Source organism: Giraffa tippelskirchi, chromosome 2, assembly GCF_054371585.1.
Source record: "Giraffa tippelskirchi isolate mGirTip1 chromosome 2, T2T-mGirTip1v1.2.pri, whole genome shotgun sequence".
Lineage (NCBI taxonomy): Eukaryota > Metazoa > Chordata > Mammalia > Artiodactyla > Giraffidae > Giraffa > Giraffa tippelskirchi.
In genome coordinates this window covers 165,454,197-165,476,696 of record NC_137276.1, presented here as the reverse complement: position 1 = coordinate 165,476,696, position 22,500 = coordinate 165,454,197, and the positions used below count along the sequence as shown (strand labels likewise).

At 46.2% G+C, this 22,500-nt stretch overlaps 1 protein-coding gene across 3 annotated transcripts in view; it reads right to left on the bottom strand.

Moving 5' to 3' along the window:
- HEG1 (heart development protein with EGF like domains 1) overlaps positions 1-22,500 on the bottom strand; it is an 86,789-nt gene that overhangs the window by 31,315 nt on the left and 32,974 nt on the right. For 2 of the 3 annotated variants that reach the window (XM_081571700.1, XM_081571702.1), the window contains 8 exons: positions 19,458-19,730; positions 17,215-18,582; positions 15,120-15,239; positions 14,374-14,493; positions 8,897-9,000; positions 5,928-5,986; positions 5,450-5,610; positions 1,306-1,440 (listed from right to left, as the gene is read on the bottom strand). In XM_081571700.1, the coding sequence (XP_081427826.1) occupies positions 1,306-1,440; positions 5,450-5,610; positions 5,928-5,986; positions 8,897-9,000; positions 14,374-14,493; positions 15,120-15,239; positions 17,215-18,582; positions 19,458-19,730 (2,340 nt within the window). The remainder of the gene's footprint in view (positions 1-1,305; positions 1,441-5,449; positions 5,611-5,927; positions 5,987-8,896; positions 9,001-14,373; positions 14,494-15,119; positions 15,240-17,214; positions 18,583-19,457; positions 19,731-22,500) is intronic. The other variant, XM_081571701.1, reaches the window with a different exon arrangement.

The following is a 22,500-nucleotide window of genomic DNA, read 5'->3' as shown; positions in this document are numbered from 1 at the left end:
AGGCGCCACACAGCCCCCAGCACACATGGATGTCAGCAGAGGTCGCCTGCCCGCCCGAAGTGGGCTCAGTGCCCCAGTTAAGATGGGCCAGGAGCACTCTGCATGAAACCAGGTAAGAAGGAACTAGGAAGCAGCATCTCCACATCAAAGTGGTAGACTGATGGGGTGCTGAGCAGTGCCATGAGCTTCAGCATCAGGCCCTCTACCCCACAGAGTGGGCCCTCTTCTTCAAACCCCGCCCAGGGATGCATGCAGAGCTGAGAACGTGCCCTTTTAAAGTACCTAAGTCAGAGGGTCCGAAGCTCAGGATACAGCACTGCCCTGAGATGTATTTTTATCCTCTCCTCTAACAGGAAGTCCTGACAGAAATAAGTGGCATGTCACCTTTCCCTAGGACACCATTTTTACTCAGATTCCAGTACATCTGTCACTGGCAGGTGTTGACTGAGCAGGAAAACTGGACCACACATGTTCTCATGTGATGCGAGGCCTAAGGCTACATGACACCTTTATGTTGCCAGTTTTTTGTGACTGTGAATTGCAGCAGGCAATTCAGGGTATCCAGTGCTCTGGATTTTAATTCATTTTATTTTAAAGCAGTATTCATGCACTGTATTCACTGAACAGCCGATACCTGAAACTGGATGGATTTAATCCTCACCCAAGAGGTTAGCAGAATCAGATTTCTGACATAAAATCTTTAAAACCAAAACCCACTGGTTCAACAATAACCTGGGTAAAACACAAGAGCAAATGCTGATGGCTTACAAAGTACTTCCATAACCACTGCCTCTTTAATTCCTAGAATCTCTGATGAAGTCTCACTGCACCCATTGCACAGAAGAGGGAACTCAGACTCAGTGAAGCAAAGTGACTTGCCCAAGATGATAGAGGATGGGCAGGCAGAAGAGGGTTGACTCAGGTCTCCTGAGCTGCCAGCTACTGCTAAAGGGTACACCCCTGCCTTCATGCTGGTATTTCCATTTTAAAAGATTAGCAGACAATAGAATAAAGCTTTAGGAATTAAAACAGCAATTTTTCTAACTTCCTCTAAGTAGGAAAAAAAAGAAAAGGCCTGGCCACCCCAGTCATTCCATTCTCTTTTCTTTTCCTTTGAATCTGATTGGCCAGACCAGTGCGAACCAGTCAGAGATAATGCTATTATTCCAAGGAGATAACACATTCAATCCTGCTAGGAGTCAAACAACCAGGACCAGTTACCCCTAGATTAGAACAGTCACCCCCAGAGCAGAGAGAAGCACCTCCCGCATCCCTCGGGCCCCAGGACCCCAGACCTGCCACTACCTCGACAGGAGTGGTCCATCTTGTTGAACTGGAAGTAACCGGACTTGCATTGGCACAGCGCGACCCCGTCCAGATCGGTGCAGATGGAGGTCTCCTTGTCACATTCTGGAGTCTTCCGCTTGCACAAGCTGCCCGCTGAAATGGAAAAACAAGACAGTGAAACAAAACAAAACCTCCTCCATGTCAAACATTAAGATGCATGAACTTTCTATTTCAAGAGGCTCAGAGAACAGTTTCCAAAAGAGCCTGGGTGGAGCGCACTCCTCTCAGGGGGCCCTTCTGCGCTGCCTTCTTCCACTCCTTCCCCGGGGCTGGCCCAGCCTGTTACTAAAAGTTTACACAGCGTACCACGGGGAAAAAGCAAACCCAGAAGAAATGGGGTGCCATCCCCAACTCCAGCATCCCCTGCAAACACAGCCCCCAATAGGTGGGATCCTCTGCACCTTCTCACTCAAGGGCTGCAGTGGAGAACCGGCACAAACCCAGCAAACATGCCCCTGCCCTCTCAGGGAAGACCTGTCTCAGCCTGCTGCTGCCGCGCAGACTCGAGAAGCGGTGTGGAATGTAATCTGGATATCTGTGCTCTGTCACTGTCCGCCTCCCCACTACGCCTGGGGCTGGCTCGGCTCTGGGTGGTCAGCACCTTGCGGGGCTGGTCCACACTCAGGCTGGACACACACGCTGAAGGTGGCACTCGACCGCCGGTTACCCGGCCGAGAGGAGCTCACCCCTCCCTGCTCCGCCTCCTTCACTTCAGAGCCTCAGTTCTTCCATGTGTGCATATCCACCTGGCTTTGTCCAGCCCTGGGTATGTGGGCCATGCTCATTTCAAGGACGACAAAGAACTCTTTCATGATCATCAAAGAGCATTCATTGTGGCGCGTGTGGCCCTCTCTGAGGCTGCGCCCAGTGAATCCTCGCTTGGGTTGTATATAGCAGGCCCTCTGTGAGGCTGTAAACAGCAGGCCCTCTCAGAGGTTGTATACAGCAGGCCCTATCTGAGGCTGTAAACAGTGAACTCTCTCTCGGGTTGAATGGGTTGTATATAGCAGGCACTCACGAAGCATTAAACAGCAGGCCCTCTCAGAGGTTGTATACAGCGGACACAATGAGGGTGCTTTTACCATCTAAGATAGGTCTGAACAAAAAACACACACATAATTGGGATTTACAGGCAACAGAACAGAAATATAAATCAAGGGATAGTGGAGTGTGTATCTTATTTACACCATTTACAGACTGATGTATACCATTGTTTTTGGTGGGTGTGAACAAGTTCAGGGTGAGGATAGAGCCGAGGAAGGGCCACGTGTGTACACCGGGCAGTGAGGTTTGGGCTCCCTTCTCCTACCTTAAGGAAAACACCAACTGATTCAAAAACCCAAACCAGGTGCCAGCTCTTCACGCGGCAAAACTGCGCCCCCCTCCCAACCTCAGGCAGGTTCATGTGTCAGGAGCAGACATCCACCCCAGGACCCCAGCATCCACCCCCTTGTCTGAGTCCTGAGAGCTGGGGGCCTATGGGTGGCTTGCTCACAGGGAGGTTAGTTTAGGACACAGCTTCAGCTCTCAGTGCTGAATTTCCTGTCTTTATCAGTGGAAGTTGGTGTGCTAAATCAGAACGTTATTTGTGTGTGTGACAGAATTTCCTTTGTTTATTGTGAAAGGTTTGTATTTAAGGGAGAAAAATGAAAAATGGAAAATCTCACCAAGCAAACTGTGAAGCTGGCACAGAGGGCGTACTAAAAGGCCACAATCTCTCATCTAAACTTTTTGAAGTTTCTTAATATAAAGAAATACTTCCAGGACAAAAGGCCGTCCAGGCCAGTACTAGTTTGTGCAGCAGCCAGTCTGAACTGCCTGGCCTGATTAGATATTTTCTGGAAGCCAATGTCATGTTTTCCCTCTGCTCTGCCCACAAAGCCCACCTGTGGGCAAATACCACTCGCCTTGCTGAAGCAACACTGCCCTGAATCGAAGCAGATTCCCTCGAAGGCCGGGAAAGCTGGCCCTGCCTTTGTGATGGAGGGGTGGCTGTCCTCCAGATTCTTAATATTTTGTCATCAATCCATCAAATGGAACCACATATAATGCAGTTTTCATTTTAAGCCTGGCAATGTGATTTTTCTGCATCCACAATTCTCATGGTCCTTCCTGGGCATAACATCCGCCAAACAGACAATAAGAACTGATGTAAATCTAAGGCTGGGGCACTCCTCTGGGGGATTTCCAAGGACTGGAAACCTCTGGAGAGATGAGAGCTACAGTTCTTTGAAAGGCAAGGAAGTAGATGTTTTGTGAATTGAAAGGGAAAATCCCGCCCGTCCAACAGCAGCATCCAGAGTAGCCCACAGCTTCTCATATGCTGGGAATAACCAGATGTCAGAACCCGACCGCTTCTGCTCATCCAGCCCGACTCTCTAGCACTCAGAGAGGTGAGTGAGACACCAAACACATGCTGGCAAAACCTGGAGAAGCCCTGGGAGGGAAAACAGAGAAGTGAGGCTGGGTTCAGCAGGAGGCACGGCCGTCTTTGTTCTCAGGGGCTCGGAAAGCAGAGTCAAAGAATGGGCACCAGCCCCTGTGGGGGCAGGAATATATGGGAAATCTCTATACCTTCCTCTTAATTTTTCTATGAAACTAACACTTCTCTAAAATTTTTTTTAAAGTCTTTACAAAATAAAAAGCGTGGGACTTTGGCAAGGAAGCAAGGGAAGACAAGAGCTTTCCCATAAGCAGCTGGAAGGAGGGTCACAGCACGGGCAAGGCAGCCATTGGCAGGGCCTTACAAATTCAAATATCTGGCCACTGGATTGGCAAGACATGAAATGTGTTCACTAAGGACAAAATGGTAACCTGATATAGTGTTGACCATGCAGAACACACAACATACGTGTTTTGTGAACTGAAAGGTGCCCTTTCTCCTTTCTGGGAAGGAAAAATCAGGACCTTTGCATAACTGGCAAGAAAAAGAAAGCCAAATCAAAGAGTTTCTGCCTCAAAAGGGTAGAGTACAGTATGAGGGGGCAGGAACTTTTTAGCTAATTCCCCAATGAAGCTGAATGATAGCAACTTCAACTCCAGAATGTTGGGCTCTTTCTTTTTCCTTCAAGTGAATAACTAGCCCTGAAATGGGCCAAAGCTCTAGCATTTATCCCAGAACAAAAGGTGAGCTCCCAGCTCTACAGAGCACAGTCCACAAGGAGGGCTTTCAGGACTAGCTCTTACAAAGCTCTGGCCCACCGGGAAGGTCCAGGATCTGCTCGCAGACAGAGCGCCAAACCTGCTACCTACAGTCGAGATCCAGCATCTGGGCACCAGATGGGGAGGCTGACTCTGACTCTGCGTCCCTCACCAGCCCTGTGTGTAGTAAAATGAGCCAACCAGAGCCAGCTCAGACCACTTATAAGATGCAGCAGGGGCAGGCTCCCCTGCATGAGGAAGCACTTTTGATTCCAGCAGAGTTTTCCCATCCCAGAGGTGAAACCTCCCTTCCAAGACCCATATTTGCCTTCCAAACTTGTTTCTAATCCCTTTATTCATCTGTTTCACACCAGATGCTCTGTAGAAGCTTTTGACAAAAACAGATGAAGAACAAGAGAAATCACGGACGGCACCATGAGCTGTCTGGCCTCTAATCTTCATCTTGTTTCTGTGCATTTAGAATCTGCAAACAAATACACTGGAGGATGGGAGAAACTCACATGGTTTATTTACCTAATGGCATGTCATGATGAAGGTTTCGGCCCATTGACAAGTATTGTATATTCTGTGTGTGAATTCTACCTCCCCAGAGGGAGGGAGCCATTCAAGGGAAAGAAGAGTGATTTCTGCTTCATTACATCCGCTCCTATATCCCTTCCAATACCAATGCTATAGAAGAGAAACAGAAATAGCATGCCAAGGACTGGGAGACTTCAAGGCTGTGTTTACAGGATTGTGTGTGTGTGTGCGCGCATGTGTGGGTCGGTGCACATGTACACAAAGATATACACACACAAAGCCCTTGTGCTTAATGCCCATTTCAAAGACAGGTCAACTCTATGACAAGTTTCTTGGACCTGCACCCAGAAGGCCTTACACTTCTACCCTAGGTCTGTGCCTAACTGGATGGGGGGGTCCTCCCAAAGGGCCCCTCTCTTACCTCTAAAGATCCGCCTCTGAGACCCCAAGAGCTGGCAGACCTCAGCAGAGGCCCGGCAGGAGTTGACGCATTTCTGCATCCTGTCAGCCAGGTCAAACAGTGTCACATTGGAGGCCAGGGAAAAGGTGGCTTGCAGTGACATCACCACAACACTGGACTCCCTACGGGCAAAGTATGCATGTTTTAATTGTCCTAAACTGATATGTGGGTCCCAGGATTTTTGGAAAATGAGTGTCCCCCTCATTCTCCAGTGAGGGGCTGGGAGAGCATAAAGGTCCCGTGACCTTGGCCTGGGATCACCCCTCATAGTCTACGAGCTGACCTAACTCACAGATAGGTCCTCTTCCAAAAGGCTCTCCATGAGAAATTACATTACAGTCAAAACAGGGGCCAGTTTTGTTGCCATCACACTTGTTAGAATATCCTCCCCTTTCTATAGACTGGTCCACAAACAAGTACATATAATCCTGCTACTTACCTCGAAACATGAGCTGTGGATCGGGTATAACCAGGTAATGTTGAGAAACACACATTTAACTGAAAGGAAGAAGAAGTTTATCATTAACTGTGAGTGAGACAAAAAAGCCTTGAACCTAGAACCAATTTCCTATTTTCAAGATCAAACAGGCATTTTCCAGTCATCAAGTTATCAGCAGGCAGCCTCACACAGGAGTGGTGTCCTTTTTTTTTTTTGCCTCCTTTCTTAAATGCCTTTCTGCTCTTATTCTGTTGTTCCATGAACACAAAGGGAGAGAGGCAGATAGTAAATCAGTGGGAGAAAATCTTGGCAGGAAATGATTTTCCGAATAGCACCCTTGGATGCAAAACATCTTCAAAGGAGCAGATCTCGTCTAAGACCCAGGGTTTCAAAAAACCTCAGAGGCAACTGTTTATTTGGACTTTGCATAGTGAACAAGACTTCCTGAAAAGGCTGGGTTCCTTTCAGCTCCCTCAGGTCTGGCAGGCCTTACACAGACCCTTCATAATCTACAATGAGTTGACCTAACTCACAGATAGGTCCTCTTCAAAAAGGCTCTCCATGGGAAATTACATTACATGGGTCAAGAGCCCTTTTGTTGAGAGCAAATTAAGAGTGACTCCCTGTATTTGCCTTGTGCCCTTGGAAAGAGCAGAAAATCCCTGTGGGGCATGATGTACCATGCCTGCTTCCCCACTCTGCCCATAGCATGAAATGGGACTTGGGGCTTCCTTTCATGCAGCTGAGGGTCTCAACACCTTGACCAATGCAACCTACCTGTCTTCAAAGCCTGTGTGTCAGACATATCTCATCCTTCACAAGATGGATTCAGACACAGGATGCTATCAAAACCTTTTTGTCTTTGTATTAACATTGTTTTATATTCATAAGGCAATGATTTATTATTATTAAACTTTCTTTTTCCCCAGGAAAAAACAGAAATAGCACATTTCAGAATAGAACAGCATCTTGGGAAAGGCCATTCGAGTCACAGCCTAAATCCTCTCTATTCATAGCCTAAATCTTTGCTATTTCTTGGGGGTGGGGATGTGACATCACTAATAAATTATATGTTGATACTGGGTGTGTGTGCATGTGTGCTTTGCTTCAGTCATGTCCCACTCTTTGCAACGCTATGCACTGTAGCCCACCAGGTTCCTCTGTCTGTGGGATTTTCCAGGCAAGAATACTGGAGTGGGTTGCCATGCCTGGGTTGCCCAGGAATCAAACCTGTGTCTCTTGCATCTCCTGCATTGACAGGTAGATTCTTCACCACTGAGCTACCAGGGAAGCCGGTTGATATTGGGTAAAACTGAGCAAAGCAGATGGGTCATTGAGGACCATGTAATGGGAAGGACTGTATCTCTGCAGGAGGTTCTCAGCCCCTGTACTATCTTAGGAGGAAATACTGACCTATAGCCCAACAAAGAGGCAGCTGCAGTGGGGTGCCAAGAACACTCACTATAGGGTTAGTAGACATAAAACCCTGCCATTTAGTAAAGAATTTGACCTTACCCAAAGAGAGGTCCGGCCCTTGACTCCTGGAAGGTAATCTCTAATCCTTTGGAATGTCCTGCCTTTGTAGACCTGGAGGCCCTGGCCACTCCAGATAGTCTAACAGTATGATTTATGCTGGGGGTTTTGAGTTACAAGGTACCAGCTGGACCTCTAGAGGGGCTAGAGACTCGGGTCAGGCTTATAGGCAACTATCTGTGTTTTGGCCCCAGACACCAAGGCTCGGTGAGTCTGCCTGGTTGGCGATGCTCCATGAATACTGTATACATCAATGCCGAGAGGAGTTAACCCTGTCTATGACCTCACAGAGAGAGGATGACTGGAATGAATTTGAAACCCTCCTGGACTCTGCCCCATGCATCTCTTCCCTCGGCTGTTACCTGGATCTTTCCACCGTAATAAACCCTAATTTTGAATTTAACAGCTTTCAGTGAGATTTCTGAGTACTTCTAGTGCATTATCAAAACTGAGTGTCTCTTGGAGATTCCTGAACTCACAATTGGTATCAGAAGTGACAGTGGTCTAGTGGATTGTTTCCTAACTTTGCACCTGCTCTGTGTAAACTCAGGCAATGTCATTAACTTCCAGAGCCCTCCAGGTTTCAGCTCTAAAGGTGTTGGCAATACTGCTTACAGGAGGCAAAGTACCTGTCACAGACTAGATGCTCATACAGAAAGGGAACTGGAATCTAATTTTTACACAAATCAAACCCATGGTCTTATAAATCTTATAGGTTTTGGCTAACATACTCCTACCCATAAAGAACAAGTAAAGTTAAAATCAGAAATCAATCTCTAAAACTTATTTTAATGGCAAATTTCAAGTTTCTGAGCATTAACTCTTAGACTCTGGTAGCAGCTGAGAAGCAAAATACTGTCTGAGCTTCATTTCTGACTCTTCTCCCTTCCTCTCCATTTTTACTCCTTTCCTGACAAAAAGGAGGCAAGGAGGGAAAGAAGAAGAATCAAAGGCCCCCAGATAATCCACTCAGTGAATTCTCAACCCTGGATAATGGGATTAACTTCCACCTTTGTCGTTCCCTTGAGAAAAAAGCGTCATTCTCCCCATGTTCTGAGACACACACAAAAAAGTCACATAGCAGGTCAACAGCAGATGGGACAGCAGGATTCTCTAGGTCTTTCCTCTTTACCAGCAGCTCTTACTGGTGCATGTCACCTAAGTGTGTGACATGGAAAAGAAATAAATGCCAAGGCATTGATAAAGGTAGTTCAGGAAGACACATTAGAAGAAATGCTTCTACCAGCATCACTAGTTCTCAATACCTCCCTACTATTTCTGAGGAGCCTTTAATTTTACCCTGACATTTGCCTTTCAAATATGATAGAAATGAACAGTCTGGGAGATACAGGTGATCCTCAGGAGGGTCCCACTCTGAATAAGATCTGTTCTAGAAAACAAAGGACTAGCAAGGGGATGCCTCTTGGGAAACTTACCATTTTGGTGATCTCATTTTCAACTTCACGGAGGTCTGAATGTTTTTCCACGGTGGTATTCAGGAACATTTTCTTTAGTTTAAATTCTGTCACGAAGGTTCTAACTGAAAATGAAAACATAACCTGTTAGACCTCACAAGGTCAACCTGCACAAGTGTGAGCATCTATAAATCTCAGGGCATCCAGCTTCCCCCCACCTCCCAGGATGCTCTCCAAACATTTCTTTCTCCTGGAGGGTGGAGACCACGTCTCCCTCCTCAGGGTTCCTCTAGCAACGAGCACCTACTCAGTTGAGTTGAAGGCTCAGACTGAGCAGACCTTTGGGTGAGAGGCTCCAAGGAGCCTTTAGCCTGCATGAACACGAGCCCTCCTCACCTCTCCAATGGGCTCTCACATCTTAGATGCTCAGTGAAGCTGTGACAGAGAAGAGAAGTGAGCTAAGGACACAGTTCAAGGAGGAGGGGAGGGAGACCTGGGGCTGGATAGACTTGTCAACCCCTATAAAGCTTTGGATGAAGGAAAGTTCTTGCTTTCTAGGTCTCTTATCAAGTTAGTTAGCAAGCCCTAACTTCAAGGGTGTGCTCTGATTTCCTCTTCTCATTAGTCACCTCTATCCAATCCCTATTCCTCTTGCTCAGAGGAAATGTCTGTTCTATCATTGATAAAAGAGGCTTCCAGAAGCTGGGTTACTTCCCAGGATCACCCAGCTCCCAAGGGCCAAAATTAAAATTTAACATCATGTGTGTCCGTCTTCCAAGGTCTTCTTCCCCCTAAACCCACAACCCCCTGAGGCATCTGACAGTCTAAGGACAACTAAGTGGCTGCAGAGAAAGGTGTCAAACATCTGAAGCAGGACCCCACTCCAGGGAGCTACCAGACTCCATGATTATAAACTGTATATGAAAACAACCCATATTCAAGATACCATTGGGTTCAGACACAAAAGGATGTGGCCCCATTTTCCAAGGTCCATTTCACTCCTAAAATAAAATTCTAGTTAACATCAATTTGTGCTGATTGGGCCTGAGGGGAATGGAACTCACAAATGGGTAGGCAATCAAAAATTAGGGTAGCCTGCCTTATATCTGGTTCTCATCTTCCTTTAGATTAAATTCTTATCTCTCCCTCTGCTGCTGCTGCTGCTAAGTCGCTTCAGTCGTGTCCGACTCTGTGCAACCCCATAGACAAAAGCCCACCAGGCTCCCCCATCCCTGGGATTCTCCAGGCAAGAACACTAGAGTGGGCTGCCATTTCTTTCTCCAATGCATGAAGGTGAAGTCGCTCAGTTGTGTCCAACTCTTAGCGACCCCATGGGCTGCAGCCCACCAGGCCCCTCCGTCCATGGGATTCTCCAGGCAAGAGCACTGGAGTGGGGTGCCAGTGCCTTCTCTGTCTCTCCCTCTGGACAAGAAAAAAATAAAAATCTCAACACAGAAACCCATGAAGCTGCTCTTTCACAGAAAGCTTGCCTGCTGAATTAAGAAAAAGGCCCACAAATGAGCCAGGGAAAACATTTAACATCTTATACTTACTGTCTAAAGCCCTTAATCCTTATTTAACATCTTTTTGCTTGTTCTACAGTTCAGTGAAGCCAGCTGCTTAGGACTCTTTCTGAGCAGCAGGGAGCTCTTTGAAAACATTCTTGGCCAAATGAAAGCATTTCAGCATGCTCTAATTTGCATGTTCCTCTGATGTTTATGAACAATGAAGCTAAATGACTTGAAAAGGGAAAGATGATTGTTAACACAGTAAGCGGCTCTCCTCCTGATACGTGGTGCCTGTGGGACACCCCACACACAGGCTTCCAGAACAGTCCCCCTACTCCTTCGTCCTCAGGTCTAGGTCTGCGCCCAGACTCTGCAGAAACACACATATGGTAACCGGCAAGTACAGATCTGTTCTGAATCAGGGCAGTAAACATGGCCTCTGCATCTGTATGAATATGAATAAGGCTGCACAGTGTCCCCCAGCCTTGCTGTCCCCCAGGCATAGTCACATCTTCACACTACAGTTATATCATCTGGCTTTAGGGCAATTTTTCACTGGTGATTTACATGTTATCTAAATAATTCTTACAAGATCCATAATTATTGCTCTGTATTTAGAGTAGTTTATTGCTTTCATTGCTTTCAGTTCTGGTCCAAGAGATTAGAAACCTAATGTCAAAGGATACCTCCCATCTGAAGAATCCTACCACGTTCCAAGCTTGTTCAAATACATTATTTTATTTGATCTTCATAATATCCTTGAGTGGGAAGTAGAGCAGGTGGTAATCTGATTTTACAGATGAGGAAACTGAGGCTCAGGGAGTCAATGTGCTGTACATGCTGACCCTGGAACTGGAAGCCTGGCATTTGAGTCTCTGGGCGAGTATACTTTTCTATCCTGTTTCAAAATAAAATCGTTTCCGTCTCCATTCTTAAATGGAAAACTCCTCGCTTACTTCTTACAGGGTGCAGCTAAATGGAATAGGTTACGAGGATGTCTTGACTTTGACTGATGTCTATATTCTCAGATTTTTCTTCCTTAAAAATAACACTTTGACTTGATCCCCGTATTTTAAACAATTTTCAAATTCAACCCTTATTTTAGTAGGGTACAAGATGTTGAAATACATTTCTAGCCCCAAGATGGAGCTATACCTGCCTGGGGTGCCACATCAGCAAGTCCAACTTTCAAGTTTCTAAAAATGCTCCCCTTAATCAGTAACGCAGTGCATCAGTCAGCCCATCCTCAATAGGGAAGCCAACTCTGGGCTCTTTACTTCTTGCTAAATAAGGTCAGATATGCAACCCCAGACAATTATGCCCTGTTCCCCACTGCTGCTTCTATGTTCTATAAAACTCAGTTTAGTTCACTTGCTCAGTCATGTCCAACTCTTTGCAACCCCATTGCCTGCAGCATGCCAGGCTTCCCTATCTATCACCAACTCCCGGAGCTTGCTCAAACTCATTTCCATTGAGTCAGTGATGCCATCCAGCCATTTAATCCTCTATCGTCTTCTTCTCCTCCTGCCTTCCATCTTTCCCAGCATCAGGATCTTTTCAAATGAGTCAGCTCTTTGCATCAAGTGGCCAAAGTATTGGAGCTTCAGCATCAGTCCTTCCAATGAACATTCATGAATGATTTCCTTTAGGATTGATTGGTTGGATCTCCTCGCCGTCCAAGGGACTCTCAAGAGTCTTCTCCACCACCACAGTTCAAAAGCATCAATTCATTGGTGCTCAGTTTTCCTTCTGGTCCAACTCTCACATCCATACATGACTACTGGAAAAACCATAGCTTTGACTAGACAGACCTTTGTTGGCAAAGTAATGTCTCTGCTTTTTAATATGCTATTTAGTTTGGTCATAGCTTTTCTTCCAAGGAGCAAGCCATCTTTTAATTTCATGGCTGCAGTCACCATCTGCAGTGATTTTGGAGCTCCAAAAAATAAAGCCTGTCACTGTTTTCATTTCTTCCCCATCAATTTGCCATGAAGTGATGGGACCAGATGCCATGATCTCAGTTTTCTGAATGTTGAGTTTTAAGCCAACTTTTTCACTCTCCTCTTTCACCTTCATCAAGAGGCTCTTTAGTTCTTCTTCACTTTCTGCCATCTGGTGTCATCTGCATATCTGAGGTTATTGATATTTCTCCTGATAATGTTGGTTCTAGCTTGTGCTTCATCCAGCCCAGCATTTCACATGATATACTCTGCATATAAGTTAAATAAGCAGGGTCACAATATACAGCCTTGATGTACTCCTTTTCCTATTTGGAACCAGTCTGTTGTTCCATGTCCAGTTCTAACTGTAATTTCTTGACCTGCATACAGATTGCTCAGGAGGCACGTAAGGTGGTCTGGTATTTCTATCTCTTTCAGAATTTTCCACAGTTTGTTGTGTTCCACACAGTCAAAGGCTTTGGCATAGTCAATAAAGAAGAAATAGATGTTTTTCTGGAACTCTCTTGCTTTTTCGATGATCCAGCGGATGTTGGCAATTTGATCTCTGGTTCCTCTGCCTTTTCTAAATCCAGCTTGAACATCTGGAAGTTCATGGTTCATGTACTGTTGAAGCCTGACTTGGAGAATTTTGAGCATTACTTTGCTAGCATGTGCGATGAGTACAATTGTGCGGTACTTTGAACATTCTTTGGCATTGCCTTTCTTTGGGACTGGAATGAAAACTGACCTTTTCCAGTCCTGTGGCCACTGCTGAGTTTTCCAAATTTGCTGGCATATTGAGTGCCAGCACTTTAACACTCAGTAAAACTCACTCTTGCCCAAAATGGCTCTGAAGAGTGTTCCTCCCATGGTTTGTGAGTGTTCCTCCCATGGTGGTGAGCCCCATGTACTTCCCCATCCATGAATTGCTTTCTCTTTAATAAAGGACATCAAACTCGTACCAAATTGTTTTAGTTTTGTCATTTGACACCACCTTCTTCAAAAGTCTTGATGATCCTCCTCAGCCCATGGGCAGTAGAAGTCACGCAAATAACAATTTCAAAGGATACAGACATTTGTTCTCTCAAAAAAACATTTACTAAGAACTTTCTCTGTGTTAAATACCACAGTAAGAGATTTAAGACGATTCCAAGTTGTGTCACTGTACCTGACAGGTCCCTTATCCATCTTAGATAATCCCATTCCTCACTTCTAATTTCTTCTAGTTCTTCATTGAACTTGGCATTCTAACACAGGTTACGCACCCTGTGTGCCAGAAAGTTCGTAGGACAAACACAGCCTTGTGTGATGGAAGAACTGTGGGCTGCAAACCTGGCCTCTCACAAAGCAGTTACAGAAGCTGGGCCACTAGTTCCTTTGTCAGGGCCTTTGTTTTCATTTGGGTTGTTTGCTTTTTAACCTGTAAAATGGAGATTCTATCTAAAACCAACCAGCTTCATGGACTCTATTAAATTCAAGGTCAAAATGTGACAAATTGTATGATACAATTTTGGCAGTAGCTTTGTAAAAATGTATCTACCTGTGGACAAGAACATGAAGATAGTTTTTAAAAATGAAAAGTATGTGTGAATATGGTAGGATAATCAGGGTTTTATTCTTTTTTTTCTCTCTCTAATTTTTCTTTTTTTTTACTCTTTGGTTGAACTATCCTTTTGATCTTTCTTTTCCCCTAACTGTAGGGTAGAATGTTAAGCAAATAGTGTTTGCATAAATGATGGCATATTTATGCAGTCACTACAAAGTTTGTATAATATTTTTAATAACATGAAAAGTGTTTAAGATGTAAACATTGTACAAATACCATATGACTTCCAACTGTATAAAAATATAATGTACACTAAAAAAAAGATTGCAAATAAAGTGCTATATCTCTGAGTGGTGGGATAATAGTGTCTTCTACTCCTTCTATATTCCTTCAATTTATACCTTGGGCAAATATTGATTTTGATTGGGGAGAAAAACAATAAATGTTATTTTGCAAAATACAGTGTCGTACAGAGAAAATTCCAAGACAGACGAACTCTCTTACCCAAATTGCATATCCCTTTTTCCAGCTGGTACCCCACTGGGCACCTGCAGGTGAAGGATCCCTGAGTATTGTTGCATGTGGCTAGGGGTGGGCAGGGGTTCGAGAGGCATTCGTTCACATCTGTGGAGGAGGGAACACAGGACCACAGTGAATCTGCAGCAGGCAGCACACTCACAATCTGGTATAAGGAACACTTCTAAGGGCCAAATGGCACCGGGTGTGGAGAGGACCAGAAACGAGTGGACATCACACTTGTTCTCAAGGGGCCACCAGTCTACTGAGGGTGGAGGCAGCCAGGGGTACACATAAATATAAATTTAAGGCAGGATTTGAAAGTACAGAGAAAGTAAAGAAGGTAATTATTTTGATGGGAGGGAGAATTAAGGACTGTTTCAAATAACATCTGGACAAGACTGGAAGGACTTTAATAAGCAGATGTGGGTAGTGGGATTCTCGGCTAAAGCACCAGCACAGAGAAGGTCAGAGCAGTAAATTGTGGGAGTTTTCAGGGAGATGCGGGTGGTCCAGAAATGCAGAGTCCACAGAAGGCAGCCAGATCATAGGGGCCTGTCAATGTCAGTGTCTGACATGACTCTGCAGACAATGTATAAGCATGCTAACCCTCAAGTAAGCAGGGTATGAATTTAAAAATCTTACTGCCCTATGTTTTGGAGGAAAAAGGAGTCTATTGCCTGTCTCAGTGTGGAACTGTATTATAGACCATCGCAGATGACTTTTCTTCTTACCCTCACTGCAGTTGTCCCCTTGCCAGGAAGGTGAGCACACACATCGGTACCCACGATGTATGGTGGGATCCACAATGCACTTCCCATCGTGAAGACAAGGGTGAGTGGTGCAGCTGTTAACTGAGAACACATTTCCAGAATAGAGCAGTTAATCATACAGCAAAGGCAGAAAGGCAGCTCTAGGTAAATATTTAATTCTCCCAGCTAATATTTGATTCTTGCTTATTTCTGTGTACTTGCCCTGAAAAGGCCGTACTACGAAATAGAACGGGTTCCCGGAGGTGCAGAAGAGAGGCATGGGGACTGGATGCCGGCACTGGCTGTGTACACACAGGCGTATTGAACAGCTGGATACAGGCGCTGGTTCAAATCCAAATGCTGCTTACAGATTCCTGAGCCTGGAAATGATGACACTGCCTTGGGATATTTAACAAATTCTACCTGAAGCAATGCCTATTTAAAACACACGTTAAGGGGAAATGACACCCGATCAACTATCCTCCCTGCTCCGAGTTCTCTCTTTTCCAAAGATCTCACCCTGTAACTGGGTCTCCAAGTAATTGCAATCGTCAGAAAAAAGCCTGCAAGTGAGCACTCTCTTCACACTGTGTGACCATGAGCCCATCTGACTCAGCCAGGCCCTGATGAGGCACAGGCTCCATTGTCCTCCTGGACTCCTGGCTCCCACAGGCAGTGACCATACTCTCTGTTTTGGTCTCTATAACTGGCCTTGTCACACTCCAGTTATACAATAACTGCCTAACAAAGGTTTCTGACACACACTGAGAAAAGTCAAAACTCATAACAGAATGAGAAAAGTCATCTCCAAGGAGAAAAGTCAGTGGTAGAATGAGAAAAAGAAGACAAAAATCGAGAGTTCTAGCTCCAGAATTACCCTGAAGACAAACAGGCTAAACCTGAAGATGGTGTCCTTGCTCCTCACGGCTACTGCAAATATACCTAAACGTGTGCATAGCACCTATATATCCAAACACTGCACCCACGGGCTCTGTCACAAAAGACATAGCAACAGCCAGTGACAATCCTTCTACTACGGGCCCACAGTTATCACTGCAGGAGCTGTAATCGGCTTTAAGGGACACTTGTAAATTACGTTCTATCTAATATTGGAATATACTTGGCATCTGGAAATGAAGCCTGTGAGTCCTGAAGCAGGACTGCAAACTCGCCAGAAGCAGCAGCCAGCTTCCATCTCCAAGCGGCACTCAGACCACTGGCATGAAGCGGGCATTGATGCATGAGGGCTTTCGGGGCTGCGTGGGCTCTATGGCTGGACCACGAGCTGGATGATGGCTGCCTAGTTGGACCTGCCTTCAATGTCCTCCCCTTCTTCCCTCTTTCCTTCAGTCTCCATTTCACATTTTTATCAACAGCAGTTTTCCTTGCCTGAGTCTCGACAAACTAAATATCCAGCAAATTTCGGCCCTGACATCAAAGGAGGTACCATCCTACTCCCTGCTACCTGTCCTTAAGTGACAAAGAATCACGTGGATGGCTTTATTTCTCTTGTCCCAGCAACCTGAACATGGATAGAGAGATACATAACCTCAAGCGCAATGTCACACAGTCACTATGGGAAAGGTCAGTTCATCGTCTTCTCACTGAACATGTCCCTTCACCCGCATTTATCAGCCAGCACTATAGTCTTAGGGAAATCTCAGGGGCTCAAGAGATGCTTCCCCGGTGACTGGGGCACCAGCTGACTAACCCAGAAGCTTGGGATTCTGATCTGGAAGCAGGCATTTGCTCACTCTGTGTCTCAGACAGGTCACATAAAGCTTCTTCACTCCAGTTTCCCACCCTTCAATCTCACTTTGCTACTCCACTCTGGCCTTGTTAAAGGCATGCTGGCAAAGGTCATGCAATTACAGGGCATTACAAGCTACTAACTGCTGGTGTCAACACAGCCAATGGCATCTTCTCCTGTCTGCCCTCTGTAATTCAGGGGTGAGAAAAGGGTGAGAAAATGGTCACTGGGGCATCCTTTCCTGTTTTAAGTGCTTCAACAGAAAGCATTTGAGATCACACCGGAGCCCCGCACAGTCCTCAGCGTGTGTCCACAGCCATGTCCTACCTGCAGCTGGAGACAAAGGTGCTGTGGGTGACTGGGTGCTGCTCTGGGCAGTGGAAGTGGTCGATGGAGGAGTTAACACCTTAGCCGTAGAGACAGGCGTGGTTCTGGGGGAAGGAGATGTTTTGAGGAAAGACGAAGCCAGGCTGCCCTCTTCTGTAGGGCCAGGCCCTGTTGTTGATTCTTCGGTCAGGGGGAACAATCTGGTGGCAGCATCTCTATGCACTGGGCTCCCTTCCGTGGTGACAGCATCTTCTGTTGTGACTTGGACCACGAGAATTTCAGGACTGGTTGGCGAGAGCTGAAACACTGTCTGTACTGTTTCTCCGGCCACGGTCTGTACTGTTGTGGAGCCATCCGTCAGAGCTGCTGTGCTTGATGGGAGGCTAGGGCTGGCCACGGGAGAATGAGAGGTCTTGAGAGTGGTGGCTGCCAAAGCTGGAGACGTGTAGGCTAAGCCGGTGCTCGTGGATGGAAGGGCTTGCTCAGTGCCTGTAGAAGTGGAGTAGTCTGTGAAGGCCAGGGGTGAAGGGATCCCCAGAGTAGACATCACTGTTACAGCTTCCGTGGCCTCCGCAGGCAGAGTCTGCAGGCTCGGTGGCTCCGATTCTGTATCGATGTTCTCGAGGTATGGGTTACTCTGGTTCTTAGGATCTGCTGTTTGACTGCTAGGGAGCAGTGGCATAGACGATGCCATTGCTGACGTCCGAACTGAAGTCACTGGAGCATCCCTTGCCCTGGGCATGACTGGGGTAAAAGGTGCAGAAGGGAAGGCTGTCTGTGAGACAGACAGCGAGGCGGGGGCAGATGCCGTCAAGGATACTGACGAGGGTGGTGGCGAGGAGGACAAAGGAGTGGGTGCATCAGGGGTGGACTGCAGGGGATGAGTGGAGGCCCCAGCAGATGGCAAGGTTAATGAGAACTGGTAGGACTGTGACACTGAGGGCAGGGGCAAGGGCGGCTCTGATGAAGAAGATGATAATGCATCACCAACAGATTTAGCATCGGTATCTGGAGGAACCACAGTGGTCGGCATATTAAGGGTGGGTGTGTGAGACAGAGAGTTGGCCGTGGGCAGAACCAGCACCTCAGTGGAAGGCTGAGCATGTTCTCCTTGGTGGGATGAGACATTACTCCTCTCGGTCTGAGCCTGAGAAGAGGAAGAAGAGTCTGAACTCAAAGAGCTTGAGACCTTAACGGAAGAGGTCGAAGTCTCCCTTCCATCCGTGGATGAACTGTTGTCTGTAATGGACAGTAGTGTCCGTTCCCCTTTGGTGAAAGGAGATGAAGCACAGGTGTAGTTTGTGTGTTCACTGGAGGTTCCGCAATCAGGATCTGTGCTGCTCGCTCCGTCGTAGCTAATCCCAGTGACTGCCAAGGGAAAACTACAGTTAGGCCAATCAGACAGGCATCTGTGAACCTGCACTCTGAGATAGACTTTCAGTGTCCGGCCCATGAACTGGCCCCCTGGGGAGAGACACTTTCTCTGGAGAGACTGTAGAGGGAGGCCGGCAGGGTTTGAATGGACCTGCCCTTCGGTGAGGAGCGTAGTGGCAGCACTGGAAACGGTAATAAAAGAGCAGTGGGGCCCCAAATAATAGGGAACAGGTCCAAATTCCTTCCACAGACCTTTTTTTGATAAAAGCAAATTAGTATCTGAAAAGCTCTTAAGACCCCAAATAGAACAATTGTTGTGCTTAAATGGAAAAAGGAAAACCCTCCCAACTTTCCATTCTGTACAATGAGATATTTCTTTCCCAGGAGATTGGCCTCAGCCACAACCCGGCTGGGCTCCTTGATTGCAAGCATCCTGGCTGACAGCAGTGCCAATGTCTCGGGTAAGCGTGGGGGACGATGCGGTTGGGGGAGTTGGGAGAACCCAGACAGTGTTCTTCACAGGGAGCTGGTAAGACACTTTCTGGGTTGAGAGCAAACTCATTCTAGGAAAGTGAAAGTGAAAACGTCATGTCAGACATGTCACTCAGTCATGTCTGACAGTTTATGACTCCATAGACTGTAGCCCGCTGGGCTCCTCTGTCCATGGAATTCTCCAGGCAAGAATACAGGAGTGGGTTGCCATTTCCTTCTCTCAGGGATCTTCCTAACCCAGGGATGGAACCCAGGTCTCCTGCATTGCAGGCAGATTCTTTACCATCCGAGCCACCAGGGAAGCCAAAATCATCCTAGCACCACAAGCAAATTGACAGATGTGCTGAGGTAACATGCAAAGAGATCCTGCCCATCACCTCCATGTCCTCTGAAGGTCCTTGTGGCCGCCAGTGAACCTGACACTGGGTGGGCATCCCCAGTCACCGTCACGTTCTCCTGCGGCGTGGCGCTCTCCATCTCTCCAGTTGCCGCCGCTGTGCTGCCGTTGGTGAGAGATCGCAGCGTGCGTTCCCCAACTCCAGCGGATGTAGCCAGAGTGTGCGGGCTGTGAGTACGGACTCCAGGCTCTCCCCAGGAAGCCCCCTCCTCAGCGTCGGCACCAACACCCAGCTCAGGACTGTCTTCGGTGGCTGCAAGAGGACAGGAAAGGGGAGGGCTGGTCAGTGAGGTGCATAGCGGGGCTGTGTGAGCCACAACGCTGTCCTCTACCTTCTCAGGGTCTTTGTCTGAAACTGACAAGGTGAAAACCCAACATGTGTCTTTCCTGCTAACATAGCAGTGACTGAAACCTCCGGAGGCAGTGCAGGATCAGCACTGCTGTTCAGGTGACTTGGATTTATGATAACGTTCATTACTCCAGTGAACAGGATCGATACAATATTTCTGCTTGGAGATACATAATAAATAGTGTTTATGTCAGGGAAATTGGGGGGGGAGTGAAAGTGAAAGTCGCTCAGTCATGTCTGACCCTTTGCGACCCCATGGACGATACAGTCCACGGAATTCTCCAGGCCAAAATACTGGAGTGGGTAGCCTTTCCCTTCTCCAGGGGATCTTACACATGTGGTATTCTTTACAATAAAGCATATGCTTTTCCATATCACATCAGTAGTAAATAATAAATGCTAATTTTCTTCATTAATTAGAGAACTCATATCAGGGAAAAGAGCTGCCACTGTTAGTGGTGGAGAGGTAAGAATTCAAACCTATTATAAGCTTAAATGATAAGTTACTGCATTTTTGGTTTATCAACACATAATTTACATTGATAAGGCTGATGAGAATTGTTTTCAAAATATTTTCCAAAAACATTCTTGAAAAGGAACACCAAAGGAAGTTTTCTCAAAGCAACAGACTAGAATTCATCAAAATTAAAAAATTTCTGCTGTCCATGGGATAACAGCAAGAAAGTTAAAAGTATCCAACCCAGGGATCGAACCCAAGTCTCCCATATTGCAGGCAGATTCTTTACCAGCTGAGCCACCAGGGAAGACCTAAGTGGGCAAAAAACTAACAACCCTGCTGGAGCTTTCCACCTGACAAGACCCGGGAGGGAGGCTGGTATTACCCTAAAGGCTTTTACCTCCAGGCGGGACCAGCGGTAGCTGATGGACACAGGGCCCACCATTCTATAGTATCTGTTATTCTACAGGGTAGCTCTTCACCCTAGCACCTCAGTGAGAAATGGCATCATGGTTAGAGGTTACAGGTGGGCTTGGTTTTTTTTCTTGGTGGGGACTGAATAGGAATAGGTGACACATGAATAAATATCCCTTTCCTTTTTTCTTGGGTATATATTTTATGCTATAAACTTAGAGAATCTTAGATTATTATCAAATAAATCCTTCTTTTCAGAAATGAGGGAAATGAGGACCAATTCTTCTTAGCCTAACTACTTCATAATCTGGATCTAATGAGAAAAACAGGCTCTTTTCTGATTCTTATTCCAATTTCCAAGTTAGTCTAGTCCTTGAGAGACCTACCTTGGTGGAAAATGGATGCAAAGCTGAGTGTAAGGTCAGTTCACTTCATGATGCTAGTGCTAAGTCGCTTCAGTCGTATCCAACTCTGCAACCCCATGGACTATGGCCCCCCAGGCTCCTCTGTCCATGGGATTCTCTAGGCAAGAATACTGGAGTGGGTTGCTGTGCCCTCCTCCAGGGGATCTTTCCAACCCAGGGATTGAATCCACATCTCTTACACCTCCTGCAAAGGTAGGTGGGTTCTTTATCACTAGTGCCACCTGGGAAGCCCTCACTTCATGACAGGAACTGATCGGCAGGGATGAACGTGGGCACAGGCACACACAGGGAGCTGGGCCAGCACCAGGAAAGCCAGGACCTGGTCACAGATGATCTAACCCTGGTGGGGTGACTTAAAAGAGACCCATGTAAAGTCCACCAGGAGAAGCTGGAGAGCTAAGCATACCTGACCACAATTTCCCTGACAAAGAGGACAGGCCTGCGATGATGTTACACAAAATGTAGGCCAACCACCCCCCTTAGGCTGACAGACTTAACACAGGGGGCAGTCATGCCCTGAAACAGAGGGGCTGCATCTGAACCCAGAGGAAGGGATGAACCAAGAAATCTGAAAGCTGTATGGCAGAAGCTGTGAGCTGTGGGCAATTCCAAGGAAAAGAGGGAAAGCGTTCTGTTAACCCAAAGAAGGTGGTTTCAGGAAGATGGCTCTTCCTTATCTGATGCCTCAGAACCCCATGTGCCACTCACACTGAGGTCACATTGTTCACACACACCAATTGCACCCTGACTGCAGAGTGCAGGGCACTGAAGAGATGGAAGAGCGAAATTCTATGGGATGTAAACTCCAGGCCTGAGAAGGAAAAACTTCTGAGACCACAGGGGCAGGGCAGAAAAGGATATACCTTGTGATTAAGTGACAGAGAGAGTGTGTTTTTCATGCCTGGACATAAAACAGTACAGTCTCCACCTACACATGTGGTATTCTTTACAATAAAGCATATGCTTTTCCATATCACATCAGTAGTAAATAATAAATGCTAATTTTCTTCATTAATTAGAGAACTCATATCAGGGAAAAGAGCTGCCACTGTTAGTGGTGGAGAGGTAAGAATTCAAACCTATTATAAGCTTAAATGATAAGTTACTGCATTTTTGGTTTATCAACACATAATTTACATTGATAAGGCTGATGAGAATTGTTTTCAAAATATTTTCCAAAAACATTCTTGAAAAGGAACACCAAAGGAAGTTTTCTCAAAGCAACAGACTAGAATTCATCAAAATTAAAAAATTTCTGCTGTCCATGGGATAACAGCAAGAAAGTTAAAAGAAAACCCAAAGAATAAAAGAAAATGACTGCAAATCATCTTTCTGATGAAGGACAAGTATCCAGAATATATAAAGAACTCTTACAACT